Here is an 18,041-nt window from a genome sequence, read left to right on the forward strand (position 1 = left end):
ATCCAGGTGGAGATGTCAAGTCGGCAGTTTCATGTATGAATCTGGTGTTCAGGGAAAGATCATGGCCAGAGATACAACTTTGGAAGTCTTCATCATGAATATGGTATATAAAAGCCATGAGGCCAGATGAGATCAACCAGAGCATGAGTGTAGAGAGAGAAGAGAAGTGGCCAGGGGACTGGGCCATGGGGACTCCACCTAGAGGTTGGGGAGATATAAAGGAATCAGTAGAAGAAACTGTAGAGAGACCTTGAGATAAGAGGGAAATCAAGATAGAATGTCTTCCTGGAACCCAAGAGAGAACATGAGAAAAGAAGAGGTGGAATCAATTGGGTCAAACATAGGTGACAATTTAAAGAAGATGAGGGCTAAGAAGTTACCATTGGACTAGACAATGTGAATTTTATTGGGGGTCTCAACAAGAGTTATTTTGGTGGAATGGTGGTGAGAAAAGGTTGACTGAAGTGGGTTCAAAGGAAAGGAGAGAAAAAGAAGTGAAGACAGTGAAGGATTTAGAGGCATTTTCTTGAAATGGAGGAGTGGCAGGAAGAGAATGATGGCTGATGTTACAGCATGTTTTTTGCTGATGGAAATGTTCCAGGAAAAGGAGAAAATTTGATGTAGGTGATTACTGGATCGACATTTTGATTTGAAGATAGAGGAGGGAATCTAGTGGACAAATGGAGGTGTTGGTCTTGGGAGCATAGACAGTTCATCCACCATAACAGGAGGGAAGGCAGCCCCTGTGTTTAAAGACGCAGGGATGTTGGGAGATATGTTGATAGGAGTTGGTAGAAGTTCTCTTATGATTGCTTCTATTTTCTCAGTGAAGAAGGAGAAGTGGACAGAGAGGAGGTTTGAAGGCTTGGGGGCAAAAGAGAAGGTGTGAGATGTTTGTCTTGGGGAATGAGTGGACTTAGAAAATGTAATAAGATTGCTGGGTGGCCCAAGCCCATTAAAGGTTAGTAGTCATATGCTTGATTCAGAGTGAGGTCTGTTTGACTTCAGAGCCTAAACTCTTAGGTTTAGTGGTTTCCATTATTTTCTAATATTACCCAGGAAATGTAATTAAACCTAAAGGAACGCAAGACAAGAAAAGACCTGAAGAGGTCATTTTATTTAATTCTTGAGGCTCTAGGCAGAAATAGTGCTCTTGTCCTATTTGCAAATCTCCATGAAGGCAGATTCTACAGCATCCTCATGCTTGGGTATACCTTAGATGTTGGAACACTCCCTCACTCCCACATTTTTTTTCTTTTTGGTAAGTTATCTAAGCTAATTCTCTACTTCTTGTTCCTGACCTGGAAGAGCTTGTCTGCATCCTAATAAATCTTTACGTCTTTGTATCAGTTTGTACCCAGGGCTTCTCTTTTCTGCCAAACCAAATTTTGTATTTCTCTCAAATTTTTAGGTATTAATTGTTTTTGCCTCTGGATCTTGGTCAGGTCTGTCTGAAAATGTCCAGAAGTATGACAGTGATTAACCTTATATTTTCTCTATAAATTTTAAGGAAAGACTGCTGCATAAATGGCCTGAAAAAATATTCTGTGAAATATACTGTTGAAGCTTCCCGTTTGATCTCGGTTATGAATTCTCGCTTTCCTTGCGAGTTCCTCACTGGTCAATACACTTTTGAATTTTTAAATACCTTTTCATGTTAAGGTTGGACTCTAGGAATATTTTCATACCCAAACTGCTATATATACTGCAGCCTCAGAAATAAAGACAAATGGTTAAAGCCTATAAAAAATTCAGCAACTTTTGTTAAAAGTACAGTGATCCACAGCTTGTAGCTATGAGTATCTACTGCCTAGGTGGCATCCATTTTCTAGATCATACAGTGGTATCTGGATTTGGCTAAAACAACAAATATTAACAACCTCTAGAGTGAGGATACAATCCAGTATTTTAAATTACATATGAAACTGTTACTGTTTTTAATTTTTCTCTGTTTTGTCACCCATAACTCATTCGTTCTAGACTTAGCCATGCTACTCATGTCAGGAATAGAGAAGCATGGACTTTGGGGCCAGACAAATTTGGGTCCTGCTCCTTGCCTAAAAGTGTGGTTTTGAATAAATTACTTACTTTTGGAGACTCAGTTTCCTCCCCTGTGAAATGGATTTGCCCTGCCCTTATGCCTTGGCAATAATATGCAGAGGGAGTCTTTCACTAGAAGGAAATAAATCTTACTCATAGCGGATCACACATTTACCCAGAGCCCAAAGGATGGTGCCAAACATTTTGTTACTCTTTCTCTTGAGTCACTTTCAGTCCTTGCAGAGTCTCCCCCTCAGCTCCTCACTCCAAGCCCCTGCCTTAGTCTATAAATATCTCTCCTTTGGTCCACCTACATCTTTTTTCTCCACCCACATCTCACTAGGGTCTGGCCATTCTTGCTAGTGGAACCTCTAGAAGACAATCTATCTCTCTTTTTTTTTTTTTTAAGATTGGCCCTGAGCTAACATCTGTTGCCAATCTTCCTCTCTTTTTTCCCCTAAAGCCCCAGTACCTGGTTGTATATCCTAGTTCTAAGTCATTCTGGTTCTTTTATGTGGGACGTGGCCACAGCATGGCTTGGTGAGCAGTGTGTAGATTTGCACCCAGGATCCCAACCAGTGAACCCCAGGCCACCGAAGCAGAGTGCACGAACTTAACCACTAGGCCATGAGGCCAGCCCCTCAATCTCTTTCTAATACAGCTCAGTTCACAAGGCATAACTTTGTGTATATTTATGCTCTAAGGCTACTGTCCTTCCAGAGAAAAGAACGGAGAGGGACAAAGGGCTTGGAGGTGCCAGAGAAACATACCTCACCACTTTATCCATGAGTAATAATAGCCTTCTCATAAAGTTGTTTTGAGAATTAAGCAAGATAATATATGAGAAGTGTTTAGCATGGTAACCATTAAACAAATAATTAATATAGCTCTTATTATTATTATTACGTATCTGTTGAGCAGTAGAATCAGTGTTCCTTGGCTTGGCTTAGCCATGGGAACCTTCTCAACCAGGAGAGATAATATGGGAGATTGCCTCGAGACTAAATGTTGAGTTTTACTGTGAAACTCACTGCTGATTGACTGTGGATAAAGCAGGTCTCTACCAAGATAACCAAAAGCCCTTCTCTTTATACCCTTGTGAGAGCCACACTAGGGGAAATGGGACTTTAAACGGAGTTCTTCTTCCCCAGGAAGAGGTCTTGTGAATGTGAGAACGGTCCCCAGGTGCTTTTCACAAAGGCAGTTGTCCGAGAGGTAATAACAAGGAGGGTTGGGAGCAGAGGCTTGGTAACCATGGGTCTGAGTTCTGCCTTGGCCATTTACTTGCTGTATGATTTTTTAACAAGTCCCTTAATCTCTTAGATCCCAATTTCCTCATCTATAAGGTGAAGGTAAAAATGCCAACTTTTCAGAATTGTCTGAGGAGTAAGTGAGTAAGGCATGTAAATCATTGAGCCCAGTAGTGGTGCTCGACAAAATTGTTTCCTTTTGTCTTCCTCATCCCAAAGTGTACTGTTGGTCTGTTGTAGGAGTCTCTCTTACTCACCTTACTTTGGTGGCTCCACTAGCCTGTAAAACAGGCATACAGTGCTGTGTTCCAAGGGACACTTTATCCACAGTTAGCATGTTCTTATGCGTTTTTGCTTTGCTCCTCTGAGTTCCTCTAGTTTGGCCGTATGCTAAAGAGATTTAGGATAGAGTTGGCTATTGGTAGATGGCTGGTATTATAAACATTTTTGTTGCTACCCAATAGACTATGTAAGAGACCTGGTCCCCTTCCAAAGGAAAACTGAAAAAACTATTTAATTTACTATGCACATGCTTCAAAGTGATTTAGAACAGTGGATCTACAGCTGGACTTTCCAAAGAGAAAGTCATCTTTAAGACAAGTAAATGACTGACTCATTTATCCAGAAGATAAAGTGATTTATTCTCCTGTGGATGGGGAATTCAGTTTCCTTATTTACAAGGAACAAGGTCAGAGCTGAAGATGCTGTCCTCCAAATACAAAGCAAATTTGCAGAGGGTGTATTTCACTGAAAGCCGATGTATAAATTACATAAGGGAAAAAAAAGAATGATAGGGTCTGCAATTGCTTTCCAGGGTACAAAAGGACATTTGATTTTTTTTTTCTCAGCATAATTCAGAGGGAAGTGACACCCCAGGGAGTCAAGATTGGGTTTTCTTGTAGGGCAGGAAAGACATTTTTCTAGGGAAGAGAAAGATATGTGAGGGTTTGGGTAAGGTAAGGATGATTTCTGCCGTTGAGCAATGCTGTATATGAAGCCAGCATACAAGCAGTCTCTTTGATCATTAAATACCTTTCTGCACACAAATATATCAATATGAAAGTGCAGAGCTACCTTTCAAATTTCTTTGCTCAAGTGGCTTACAGGTAGCATTTGTATTGGACAGGTGGCAGGGAGATTCATCTTCAGTCTGATTTTTGATCTATGCCTTTAGAGGTTGGAGGATGAGGGGAGTGTCTAAAGGTGTCTCCAGCTGCCAACGCTGTAGAAAGAGCTTTTTTGTCGAATTGTTCTTCCATTACAGGAGATAAGAGACACCAGAGACTCACAGAAGGTGAAGTTCGTTGGGCGTCTTGTTTCCCAGGCTGGCAAAGAGGAAGCAGAGCTTCTCCCTTCTGGCCGTACCACTCCTTTTTCCTCTGATGCTCAAGGTTCCTGGTAGTCGGCATATAGTGGTGACTTAGAGTTTGCTATCTCTTAAGGGTCCTTTTTTTATTATTATTATTGCCTTGTGAAATAATTACTGAGGCCTGAAGAAGGTGTGTCCAGCTGTGTTAGTTCTGGGAGAAGCCCGACGTGCCAGTGAAGAGAGCTGGAAAGCTGTCAGGATAAAAGGAGGCTTTCGTGCTGCCAGAACCGTCTTCTGTCAGCAGAAAACTTGGTAGTCAGTGTCAGTGATACCTAATTACAGCAGTGGGAGCTTTGGACTTTGTGCATCTAAAGACCACAGGTTAAGAGCTACTTGGGTTTTTTCACCCTAGTGAAAGGTAAGAAGTGATCTCCCTATAATATATGGGAGTATGCCAGGTGCAAATTGAAGCACCAAATGTGTGAAGTTAGGCTCCTAAACTATGAATGAATTACATTTCTGTATCTGTGGCTTAGTTTGAACTGTTTCTGAATAGGGGCTGAGAATAAGCTTGCCAGATAAAATACAGGATGCTGAGTTAAAACTGGATCTCAGATAAACTATAAGTAATTTTTAGTATGAGTGTGTCTCATGCAATATTACAGACATACTTATACTAACAATTATTTTTTGTCTCTCTGAAATTCAAATTTGCCTGGCAGCCTGTATTATTATTATTATTATTTGCAAATCTGGAGACCCTAGTTGAGAAGTGGGTAATGTGTTGTTAAGAGGAGAGTAACTTTTAGCCCCATCTCTTCAGTGTTCTTGGTGTTGGCAAGAAGGGGGAGGTAAGGGATACCCAGGGACAAATTACCTGTGTTGGGTATGTGGGCGTTGTGTCTTTAAATATACCGGTGTGGCTTCCGTGAAGAGCAAGTGTGGCCTGGGAATTAATGCAGAGCACAGAGGTCAGTTTTCTGAGTGGGCACCTAAACCATGTGCAAAGCCTCATTATAAGCTTTCTGACTTCTTAATGCTTTTTTGTTTTCATAATTAATTCCAGTATAAGTATATTCTTGATTCAGGCCTTGGATGAATTTCAGCCATTATCTCTGTACTGGTAGCCCTTAAATTTAAGTCTTTATTTTGCATTACTCAACTGATTACAAATATACTTCTCACCAGGGCTCATCTCTCCAGAAAGGATGTATCTGTAGGTTTTTAGAGAAGGAAAGTGTGGAGTACCATGTGTATGGAGGTCTGAATGAGGGCTATTTTCGTAGTTAGCAGCACCTTTGCACTCACAAGTAATTCTTTTGTAATTTCAACAAAATCCAGCCTAAAATAATTATGATAAAGAGCGTCTCTTATATTAAAATCTGTGCAATGGAATTTGTGTCCTTAAACCATTCATTTCACTAGTCATTACTGAAGGATTAAAATAAGATCATTAGAATATATTTACAAGAGCACTAAACTCAGATAAAGAAGATTCAGGGCCATCTTTCCTCTTACTGTGTGTCTCTGGGTTTCAATTTCCTCACCTTCAGATTAGGGGAATTGGATAGCTTCTAGGAGACATTGCAACTCTAACCTTCTCGGTTGTAACTAGTGTTATAACACTATAACTCGTGTTCAACGCAACCAGTCAGCCTCAGGTTTTGTCTGTCTCTTTTACGTAGAGCTACATATCTGCCATCTTCATCCCAGTTACAGAGGGAAGGGCAGCCCCATCTGCCTCAGTTTTCCAATTGTCCTGAAAATTACCTGCCCACCCTGTCAGCCATGTACCAGATAGAAGTCCTTCTAGTTACACTTTCTGTAGACTCAGAAATGCTAATTCTTCAGAGGTCCCATAGCAATGGATTTCTGGCTCCAGCCCACCTGCTTACCCCCTTATGGATTGATGGTATAGAATTACTCTTTATTTGTTTACACCTGACTGAAAAGGTCATGGTCAGCAGCTCGACTTTGTGCACTGTGCCCAGAATATGTATGTGAATGGACCCTGTCATTAAACGCATATTTACGTTGTGCTCATTTGGACCCTACCACGCGGCAGGATGTTTCTGATGCCTTCACTGGTTTGGAGCGTCAATGTATACATTTAGTCTGCCGTGGCTTATGACTGTGCTAATTAAATAGGGGGATAATTGAAAGCATTTGTATGCTGGAATTGGCTCCCAGGAGCTCACAAGAGCTGATTGTTAAATTATAGGGAATTTTATGAGCTGATTGTTAAACACAACCACTGTTAAAAATTAAATCATATAAACCAACAACAAATAAAGCATACTAAAAACAAAGATAATAAATATTCAAAACACATTACCTCCCTTAATTATTTTACTCTACATAGCTATGCTCTTGAAAGTATTTGCATCTATTATATCTGTATGGTGGAAACACTGTATAATGATGTTGTTGCACATCTCTTCCCAACCACACATTCAGTGACCTCACATTGGTAGCTTCAAGCAGGCCATGATAGGAGTATTTACACCACAGAAATTAGCAAGTGCTACCAATCAGACCTTGATTTATTGCTTTGTTGATGTCTAGACTTAAGAAATTAACAGAGAGAGTGTTACTAATGCAGATTAAACTTAAAAGTATGTAGTGTGTGGTGTCTATAGCTCTTACATTGCGAATAACGCAAAAAATTGAGGAAACGTGCTTCCAATATTCAAAAACTATTATATGTTTCAACAAAAAAATCACTGATTCATTGATGAAATGAGTGAAGTTCCAACATACATCTTCATTGTTTCACATTTATGAAACAATTACTCTTTAATGTAATACAATTATCAACCAACCTTTACATAGGAACCACATGTACTCTTCAATCGCAGACACAGGTTGGCTAGGAATACAACTCAACATCCATACAAAATTGATACGAAAAGCAATGCAAGCATTCTGTGAGAACCAACTGGCTATATAAAATAGGAAATAAAGAGTACTGGTTGTTTTATTATTTGTACATTGTGGGCTACAAAATTTATGCTAAACTTATATATGTATGAGTATACATACAGTTTTTTCCAGAATGGCTGTTTTTGAACAATTTCCAGCACACTATTGACTCCAACCTCTGGTCAGCAGAGCTGCCTCTGGGTGGCCCGTTCGCTGGGCTGACACAGTCCTCAGCTGAGGCCACGCCTCCTGATTTGATATTGTGCTCCAGCGAATTCTTTTTTTTTTAAATTTTTTTTATTGCAGCAACATTGGGTTATAACATTATATAGCTTTCAGATGTACATCGTAATATATTTCAAATTCTGTGTAGATTACATCATGTTCACCACCCCTCACACGTGAGCCTAATCACCCCTTTTGCCCTCCGCCCCCTTCCCCTATGGTAACCATCAATCCATTCTCTGTTGCTATGTGTTTGTTTGTGGTTGTTTTTATCTTCTACTTATGAGTGAGATCATATGGTATTTGACTTTCTCCCTCTGACTAATTTCACTCAGCATAATACCCTCAAGATCCGTCCATGTTGTCACAAATGGCCGGATTTCATCATTTCTTATGGCTGGGTAGTATTCCGTTGTGTATATATACCACATCTTCTTTATCCATTCGTCCCCTGATGGGCAACTAGGTTGCTTCCAAGTCTTGGCTATTGTGAATAATGCTGCAATGAACATAGGGGTGCAAGTATCTTTATGCCTTTGCATTTTCAAGTTCTTTGGATAAATAGCCAGCAGTGGGATAGCTGGATCATATGGTAGATCTATTCTTAATTTTCTGAGAATATACCATACTGCTTTCCATAGTGACTGCACCAGTTTGCACTCCCACCAGCAGTGAACCAGGGTTCCCTTCTCTCCACATCAGAGAATTCTTAAAAACCATTTTTTTTTCCCACAGTCCCTATTCTGATGACCTTGCTGCATCTCACCGTATTTTGTTATTTCTGATTCCCATTGGGTCTGGGCCATTGGAGCTGGGTTTTGATGTGTTTTAGAAGAGAGTTGCCAGTTCCTTTGTCTCATGTTTTTGTAAGGAAAATTCTGCTAAAATAAAACCTCCAGCAACCTCTTTCCCCAACCTTTCCTTAATCCACTTGAAAGATTGATGAGTTGGGGGGAAGAACTGAGTTTGCTTGCTTAACTTTGGGCCTAGAGGATACCTGAAGTCTTGATTCCTCTGTGTGGTAAGCTTCCAGGAACAAGCTCTATCTACTGGAGAGAGGCCTGCAGTTTTGGGGTGCAAATTTAATTTTGGGGGTAGAGTGTTAGGAAGCTCTATGTGGCCCTATAACTAAACATATTATATTTAATCAGTTTTCTCCAATTGATTGTCATGTTCATTTTATTTTTTAATGGTTTCTAAACTTAAGAGGGAAAGTTATTTATGGGGCCCCTAAAACCCTTTGTGCTATGACACCACTGGTCTTAAAGATGAGTACAGGTCAGTCTTACTTACAGTGGGCATCCATCACCTATCAATTTCCCACAATTTGGCCCTTACCTGTTTCAGTCCACCCAACTTCTGGTACCTTGACCTTATAATCAAATTTGGTGGTATTTAATCTGTCTTCATCTCTCTGATCTTCACGGCCCTGTTGATCACCCAGCTTTGAATGCTCTCCTCATTTGGTGTCTTTCATTCCGATTGGTCTGGTTGGAGTCACACAGACCTGAGTTTGAATCCTAGCTCTCTCATTTACTAGTTAAATAACCTTGAGTTTAAATTTTCTCAGCCTTCGATTTTAAATCTATAAAATGGGGATAATCGTAGGACTAACCTCATAGAATTGTTTGAAGATTGAGCGAGCTAAACATGCAAAGATTTAACATAGTGTCTAGCACATAAGTTGTCCTTTAAAAATGACAAGTACTCTTTTTTCCCTCCTTCCTCTGTCCTGCCTATTAGAATTCCTGAAGCTCCAGACCACGGTCCTCTACCTTTTCCACTTAGACCCTCTTGGAGTACATTGAGTATCATAACTTTAGCCGGCACATTCTTTGATGGTGCACAAATCTTTGTCTCTGTCTTGGCCTTCTCCTTAGAGCATCTATCATGCACGTTTTTGACTGACATTAGGACATTGCATATGAAATATTCTCTTGCTCAGTATCTAACTGTCCCCGAATTGGTATGCCCCTCCAATCTCCTCATTTCCATCAGTGGTACTCCATTTGGCTTTAAAGTTGCATTCTTTACTTCCCACATCTGTTAGTCGTTAAGCCCCACTTCTTCCTTCTCAGCATTCTCGTGACTGATAGTGAAGCCATTTGGTGCACTCCCGTTCAGCCTCCTCACTGCTCACTGCCCTTAATATCCTTGTTTTCTCCTTTGTGCTTTGCTTCATGTTCCTTAAGGGACACTTGGTGATCTTTAAGTTAGTCTCATTATTTACTGACTTATATTGCTCTCTAACTCTTTGAAATGTCTATGTCTTTTCTCTTCACCTGGGTTGTAAACTCCTTGAAGACAAAAAACTGGATCATAAACTTCTCAGAATCACTGTCACAGTGCTAAGCACAGTGCTCAATGAAAGCTTCTTAATGGAATGCATTGATTGAATATAACCCTTTCTTGTTAAGAATGGGTAATAGCCTCCTATTGCCTAAGTCCATCCCAAGCTCTTTGGACTGGCATTCCAGGTGTGCTGTCAGCTGGTTCCATCTTACCTGCTCTTAACTTTAGACCTTTTCTGACATGGGCCCTTCGTTCGTGTGACCTTGGTGTGTACACACACACACGTTTACTTAACTTGGTATTAAAATGATAATCTTTCTGTCTCAGTTTTGCCTGAGGCCCCAAGACTAGGTACTTACCACCCTACATTGAAAAATGCAAAGCTAGACCACCTATGAAGGACTTGTAAAGGGGTGGGGAAAACCAGTTTCATGACCTTTTGCTCAACTGTTAACAATAAGTTGAGGTTGAAAAGGACCAGGAAATTAGGAAGAAAATTTCTTAGGAGAAATTTAAGTGCAGAGGCATGCCTCCCTTCTAGTGGTGGGGATGGGGGCTTTTCCTCATCTCATGTCCAGTGAGAGGGGCTTTAAGAGGACTTCACAGAGAGCTTGATATATGTTCTCTGAAGTTTCAAGGGAAAACTGGAACTGATGCATGACTTATCACAAGAAAATTTAAAGGAGAAAGTTTGTAGCTGGAGGTGCTTGTCTGGTGGCAAAGGAAAGAAAGGCGACTAAACTGGGGGTCAAGAGTACTTTTGCTAACAATGGGACAGAGGTGCAGGTTCCCCGTGGACAGTTGTGGGTCACATTGGAGAGCCAGCTGGATCAGTTTGACATAAACATAGGCCACACCCAAAGGACTTCCAGAGATAGGGCCATCTCGGCAGAAAGAAGCTGGAGGTGTTCTGGTGGATGCCTCTGTTGGGGAGGGACAAGGGCTGTAAGGGGCCAATCTGAAGAGAGACATTGCCCTTGTCTAAAGAGTTGTTATTCCAAATTGGGCAGCTTGCTGTAGAACCCACAAAACTCCCCACATGGGGAAGAGATCAGCACAGAGGCACCAATGTGAGGTCATGCTGGTGCCAGTCCGCCAAGACCTTTGCTTCCCCTTTCCTCTCCTTCTCCCTCATCCAAACCCTGAGCAGTCAAGGGGCAAGTGGGAGGAGGAGAGGAGGAAAAGACAAGGTGGGGAAATAGAAAAGCCCACTGAGATGTTTTTTCTCACACCAACCAATTCTCCCATTCTCTGACACCAGCTCGGTGTCCAACAATTCATTTAAATTCTGACGCTAACTACCTGGTGTTAGAGTCAGACTTCACAAGTTAAGGTCTCAGTCCCACAAGACCCCACTTGAGATGCCAGCCATGAATGGGGTACCCAAGCTAGTCACATTTATACCAGGCTGACTAAAAATTTGGGGATTCCCACAACTCCCTCCTTGGGTTTGATAACTTGCTAAACAACTCACAGAACTCAGGAAAGTGCTTTACTTACTAGTACTTGTTTGTTATAAAAGATGCAACTGAGGAACAGACAATTGGAAGAGATGCATAGGGCAAGGTCTGGGGATAGTGCACAGAGCTTCCCTCTCCTCTCCAGGTGTGTCACCCTCCCAGGACTTTGACGTATTCACCAGCCTGGAAGGTCCCCAAACCTCACCTACTAAGGGTTTTTTTGGAGGTTTCATTACCCAGGTGTGATTAATGGAATCGTTGGCCATTGGTGATTGAACTTAATCTGCAGCCTCTGTCCCCTTCCCTGGAGGTGGGAGAAGAAGGGTGTAAAAGTTCCAACCCTCTAAACAAGGCCAGGTCTTTCCAGGAACCAGCCCACATCTTGAAGCTATCTAGAGTCCCCACGGAGAGTCACCTCTTTAGCATAATTGAAATAGTTAATAGGACAGTATTATGAATAACAAAATATGCTCCTATCACTCAAGAAACTCCAAGGGTTTAAGGGGCTCTGTGCTGGGAACCAGGGACAAAGACCAAATATGTACTTCCTATTATGTCATACCCATAATACCTCCTTTTCCACTAGAGCTTGAAGCAGTCTTGGGCTACGAGAGAGGAGAAACTTTTAATTTAAATAAAATTTGGAATTTCAATTATTCAACTAAAATGAACATGTTTATTACCAAGATGACATTGTTCTTGTGTTTAGAATGATTGGAGGACTTTTTATTATTAAACATGAGAAACTGGTGAGGGTCCTACCTGAGTATTCACACCAATAATGGAAAAGGATTCCAGGGAGCGGGTTTGTATAGGAAGGAGAAAGGAAAATAATAAACCTGATTTTTTCTTGTTGTGCCCCTTCAAGTACCTCCCTTTCAACATAACTGTTACATTTGCTGATCCTGCACTTGTAGATAGGGACGTAAGTGCATGCATCTAGGCATGGGTACGCGCACACACACACACACACACACATTTTTACTATCTAGCATCTAACGTTGAACTCATCTCCTCCAAGAAATCTTTCCTGGTTAACCCCGACTCCCACAGCTCTTCCTCTTGGAATTTCTATAATTCCTATTTTTTTAAACCATATAATCTAACACTTAAATATATGGACCAACCATGTGTCTCCGTTGGTCTTCATGTATGTGTCTTTGCCTCTCATTCTTATGTAAACCTCTCACCAGAAACGAGTGTGTTTTACTTTTTGGGTATGTCTCATATATCCCTCCGTTGTCACTTAACAAACACTGCATGATTCATTGATCAGGTAGGTCCAAATTTCATGGTTACGTCAAAGGTTGGTTAAACATCCAATTTGGTCTAAAATCGAAAGTTAAATCTTTCTGTCTCCTGAGGGAAAGGCTGACCACCTTGACTCTGCTTTCCAGTTTTTTTGGTTGGCCAAAGAACTGTCGAACAGAGTGTGCTAACAAAATAACTACATTTCTTTTATTTGTTGATGAGTGTTAAAATTCCAACGAGTGTGTGGTATGTGACATCAGTTGTCTTCAGGCGTTATACTGGGTGGACATCTTTGGTTAACAATCACGTTACTCAATTGTTTACTTACCTCATAGTCACCAGTAGACTGAAATTCTTGAATTAGTAATATTCAGCTTTTTGATAAGAAATTTTTCCATCGAGCCAAAAGAGTTTCGCAGGCAGCTGGGAGTGTATTCTGAGACCAACCTATCTCAAAATTGCTTCAATTAAGAGCAGGGCATGCATTTCCGGAGGCTCCCACCTTTTTGTTAGCAACTCTTTTTTGCTTGCTTCTAGACAGTGAAGGAAATTAGTCTGATTTTATTAATCCTCCCATCCACCATAGGGGCTGGCAGTGTGTTTGAATACTCAAAGGCATGAGACTTCTCAAAAGCATTTCAGGGCTCCAAGAAGCCTTACATATCCATGAATTCTTTTTTTTTTTTTTTGAGGAAGATTAGCCCTGAGCTAACTACTGCCAATCCTCCTCTTTTTGCTGAGGAAGACTGGCCCTGAGATAACATCCATGCCTATCTTCCTCTACTTTATACGTGGGATACCTACCACAGCATGAATTTTGCCAAGCGGTGCCATGTCCGCACCTGGGATCCGAACTGGCGAACCCTGGGCTGCCGAGAAGCAGAACGTGTCAGCTTAACCACTGCACAACTGGGCCGGCCCTCCATGAATTCGTTTTTTGTTTTTTTTTTTTAGATTGGCACCTGAGCTAACAACTGTTGCCAATCTTTTTTTTTTTTTTTCTGCTTTATCTTCCCAAACCCCTCGTACATGGTTGTATACCTTAGTTGCAGGTCCTTCTAGTTCTGGGATGTGGGATGCCGCCTCAACGTGGCCTGACGAGCAGTGTCATGTCGGCACCCAGGATCCGAACCCTGGGCTGCTGCAGCGGAGAGTGCGAACTTAACCACTCGGCCACGGAGGCGGCCCCTCCAAGAATTCTTGATGTCTCTGTGAATGGAAGGAATGAATCATATATGTGCCTTGAACAAATGGAACTTTCTCCTCCCTCTGCAGGTGATACAGGCTTGCCATTCTTATCCCAGAGCAATCGAAGTTGTAGTCAATGCCTATGAACACATCAGGTGGAACGTAAAGTGGAAAAGAGCTATCCCTGATGATGACTTGGAGGTAAAGAGTCAATTCACTTCCCGTGGTTTTCACTATAAAGTACTTCCAGACTGCAATGGAAGTGCAGAAAATTATAATTCAAAAAATTGGTTTTGAGAATGCTTGTAAGACCTACTCAAATGCAATGAGACAAAAGGTTATAAAATGCAGGTGTGGAGTAAATAGATCATCAAGTATGTAGCATTGCGAGTGTCTTGGGAATTTCTCCACTTAAGGGCAAGTTGAACAAGTATATAAAAGGGGCAGTTTTACTTTCTTCTCATCAATTTAGATGAATTAATAATAATAATAATATTTGGGATTGCTCATACAGCATTTTTACCAGAAGATTAAAGTGTTCCATGTAGATTATTTCATTTACTTTTAAATATCTTCAGACCATTAGTAGCAGGAAACAAAGTCCTGAATACCATCTAATGGGCCAACAGAGAGCCATTGGCAAAGCTGAGTCCTCGCTCCATACGTGGACTCTGCTGCCTTTGTAAACCAGTCCTGCCATGGAGCCTCCTGTTCTTGGGTTTGGCAGTCACAGGCTGTCTCCAATGCGTGGACAGGTATCAGGTACATTGGGCTTAGGGGCCGATGGCTTGGATGCAATCTTATTCTGCTACTTATTAGCTATCTTAACTTTCGAAAGTTAATTAACCTGCCTTAGCTTACTGATTGATTAACTATCTGAATGTATGAGTCACACTAGGCACATAAAGGGTATACGATAATATTTAGACTAATTTGAAATTGCTATTTTGGTTTACACAGGTCCAGGCAGTTCATATAAGTGTAGTTTATCTCATTTCGTGCGTTCCGAATTGTAGTGTAGAGTATTTTATCCCCTCCTCTCTCTTCCCTCCTCACATATCACTCCCCTAGCTCCGTATCTCAATTTTAAATTTAATTTTGTCTTCCTATCCGAGACCCTGGAAAGCTGCCTTGTGCATCAAGTCGAACTTACATGCATCATTGTTGATTTCTATTGATGTAAACCGTGGGGCTTTTCTGACTTTAACCTGTCTTGCCTTCCTTTGCAGAGACACTGGGATTTTTACCATTCTCTCTTCACTGTGTGCAGTAACTCTCCAAGGACTCTCATGCATTTATCGAGATGTGCCATTCGAAAAACATTACACAGCAGATGTCACAGAGTAATTCCTTTGCTTTCCCTCCCATTGTCATTGAAAAAGTACTTGCTTTTAGAGCCGGAGGGAATCATTTATTAAGTTTTATGAGACAGAAGTTTCCAATCCTAGATATTTAAGTGGACTCACTGGGTAGACACAGTTTGCGTAAATAAAATGGTACTTGGGTTGATTATAACACTTCAGGGATTTTAAAACACTTTACAAACACAATGTCATTAATCCTAGAGTATCATGGTGAGGAGAAACAAACAAGAAGTAAAGTTAAGATATTCTTAGAGACAAGAATGTGTCCAGAAAGTACTGAAATAACAATAATAACTGATATGTATAGTGCTCTTGCTAAGTGCCTGATATATTTTTGTAAAAATTTTCATATATTTTCTCATTTGAAAGGGGACCCAGATTTTCTTACAACCAGTCTCATTCGCTCTCTTATCAGTAACAAGTTTACATTACCGTTCAGTTGGCAAAATAGCAGCCTTTGTGATCGGCCTCTTAATCTTGGTGTCTTCCCCAGTTCCCACTTTGCAGAAATTACTGTTGCTAGTTTCGCAAACTCCTATCCCCACACCAAGCTCTTCAACTTATATTTATTGAAGAAAGCACATGCGCATAATCAAAACAAGGAGATCTTTGAGTCAAATTAGAAATGCAAACAAAGACCAGTCCACTTAACAATCGACAACGGACATTTCAACACTCTCTCCTTGAGCCAGAGACTGGAGATGCAACCATGAGTCTGAAGCAACTCCTGCCCTCCAGGGGCTCACCATTTTGCAGAGGATCCGGACACACAAGCAGGGACCTGCCGTGTCAGATGTCAGGGGCAAGAGTACAGGTGCAGACTCATTCTTAGTGCTTGCCGTTCAGAGTCACGTTTCTGACACGAGGTCTGGTTTTCTTTTAAGCCTGAAGATGAAGAGTGAAGGGATTGTGTGACGTAGAGGGATCTCCTGCTGCTGCGAGCGTAAATGTGTTCACTTGAAATCTCTCCGCACATCTAAGTGTTGTTTTATTTTAGTATGATTTCCTGTTTAGTGCTTTCCCAGACTCCTTGGGAAGAGTACTGCACACTCAGTGGCTCCTATATATGTGACAAGAACGTTTAAAAAAATGCGTGCAAAGAAGTGTGCAAAGGGAAAGACTTAAGTTGATGACTTTGGTCTTTTTGTGTAACAGACAGACATTTCAGAGCATTTTAGCCAGAAGACAAGGAGCACTTTGCTAGCAATGGCTGGCTCCAGAAAAAGAAAGACTTTTTGAAAATGGTGAAAGTTTGAGAAACTTGGAAAGATAAGTGTGGTAATCAGGCTTGTTAGTAGTTTGCAGAAAGAGAAATGTAGATGCTTAACCTCTGGACCTCCTGGTTTATGAGGCCCACTTTGCTTCACTTTTTTGTTCTTGCTAATCGCTGTTAGATAAGCTCATTGCCTCTTAGCATTGCTTCTAGCAGTTAGAGCAGCAGTAATTAAGCACAAACAAATCTATTTGCCAGTTGTGAGCAGATTTCTTTTATCTGTGTAGTTCTCCATCTTACTTAACTTTAGATGCTTGAGTTTTGAGTAGAGATGATGTCAAATATTCCACAAGCCTGCCACCTAGACTACGCTAAACTGGGATTCTCATAGTCCCAATGCTGTGTAGGAAAAATCATAGGTGGATACCATAATCTTTCTGAAGTATCAGTTTTACTCAAATATTTTGGGAGAAATATTTTGCACTATAACTTAGGCAATAAAACTGATACTGGAGACAAAGTGAGAGGATATTTCTTGCATGGGGAAATATTGTTTCTCAGTCTGTTTATGCTTAAACATTTTGTGTTAACCTAGGACGCAACTACTTGTGTTGAATTGTTTATTCGTGGATTTAAAGTTATCTAACCCCATCTCTGAATTTTTATTTAGAGAACTTAAATAAAGCTCTTCTATTTTATTTCATCTTTGTGAGTTGTTTATTTACCGGTAAGACTTTTTCCTAATTGACTTTTCAGCAGTTAGACTGAAGAACTCTACACATTTCATTCCTGTCTTCAACATTTAAAGAAAGAGAGAATAAGGAAATGTGCCTGTAAATAATGTTTTCAAAAGAAAGTAAAGGGAAAACACAAATAAAATGCAGGGTATTGCTATAGGAACAAGAGTGTTTTCATAATAATAAAGAAATTGTACTGAATCCTTCTCTTCCGCCTACCGCCATCTCTGTCCTCTTGGGTTTTTCATTTCCTTTCATTTTTACCATTCACACAACCCTGGGCAAGAGCAACAGAGGAAATTACGTCCTCGTGATACCTTTGTTACTTTCTGTAAATAGACATTTAATGGCCTGGAAAAATAAATCTCCTCTTTTGTAAGTTACATGTGAGGAAGGATCTTTGATTTGAAGGAAAGACCACCTTAAAGTTTTCTCTCCTTCTCAGGATCTAGACACTTGTGTTCTGTTTTTTAATCACCTAGTGTTAGTCCTTCCATCCTGAACCCAGTGGCATCTAATAAAAAACACAGCAGTCAAAGCTGATTGTAGGCATAGGAAAAATTACAAAACATTTGCAGTGGGTTATTAATGTTGGAAAAAACAGCTGAGCCTTATATTTTTGTGACTCATCTGATTGTGAAGAATTCATGAAGTTTTAAACTGGCACACTTTCAAAACTTTTTAAAAAGAATCCAATTATTCACTGTTTTTCTTTGAAACATAGACACCATAGCTGGTAGCTGGAAGGAATTCATTCTCGCTTTCTTTAGGAGTATAAACAGATGCACTG

At 40.6% G+C, this 18,041-nt stretch overlaps 1 protein-coding gene across 8 annotated transcripts in view; it reads left to right on the forward strand.

Moving 5' to 3' along the window:
- The window catches only part of ASB4 (ankyrin repeat and SOCS box containing 4), a 118,605-nt gene extending 101,388 nt beyond the window's left edge, over window positions 1-17,217 (forward strand). For all 8 annotated transcript variants that reach the window (XM_070617554.1, XM_070617552.1, XM_070617551.1 and 5 more), the window contains 2 exons: window positions 14,025-14,138; window positions 15,167-17,217. In XM_070617554.1, the coding sequence (XP_070473655.1) occupies window positions 14,025-14,138; window positions 15,167-15,355 (303 nt within the window). In that variant the 3' untranslated portion in view covers window positions 15,356-17,217. The remainder of the gene's footprint in view (window positions 1-14,024; window positions 14,139-15,166) is intronic.
- The last annotated feature ends 824 nt before the right edge of the window (window positions 17,218-18,041 follow it).

The sequence above is a fragment of the Equus przewalskii genome, chromosome 4 (assembly GCF_037783145.1).
Source record: "Equus przewalskii isolate Varuska chromosome 4, EquPr2, whole genome shotgun sequence".
NCBI classification, from domain to species: Eukaryota; Metazoa; Chordata; class Mammalia; order Perissodactyla; family Equidae; genus Equus; species Equus przewalskii.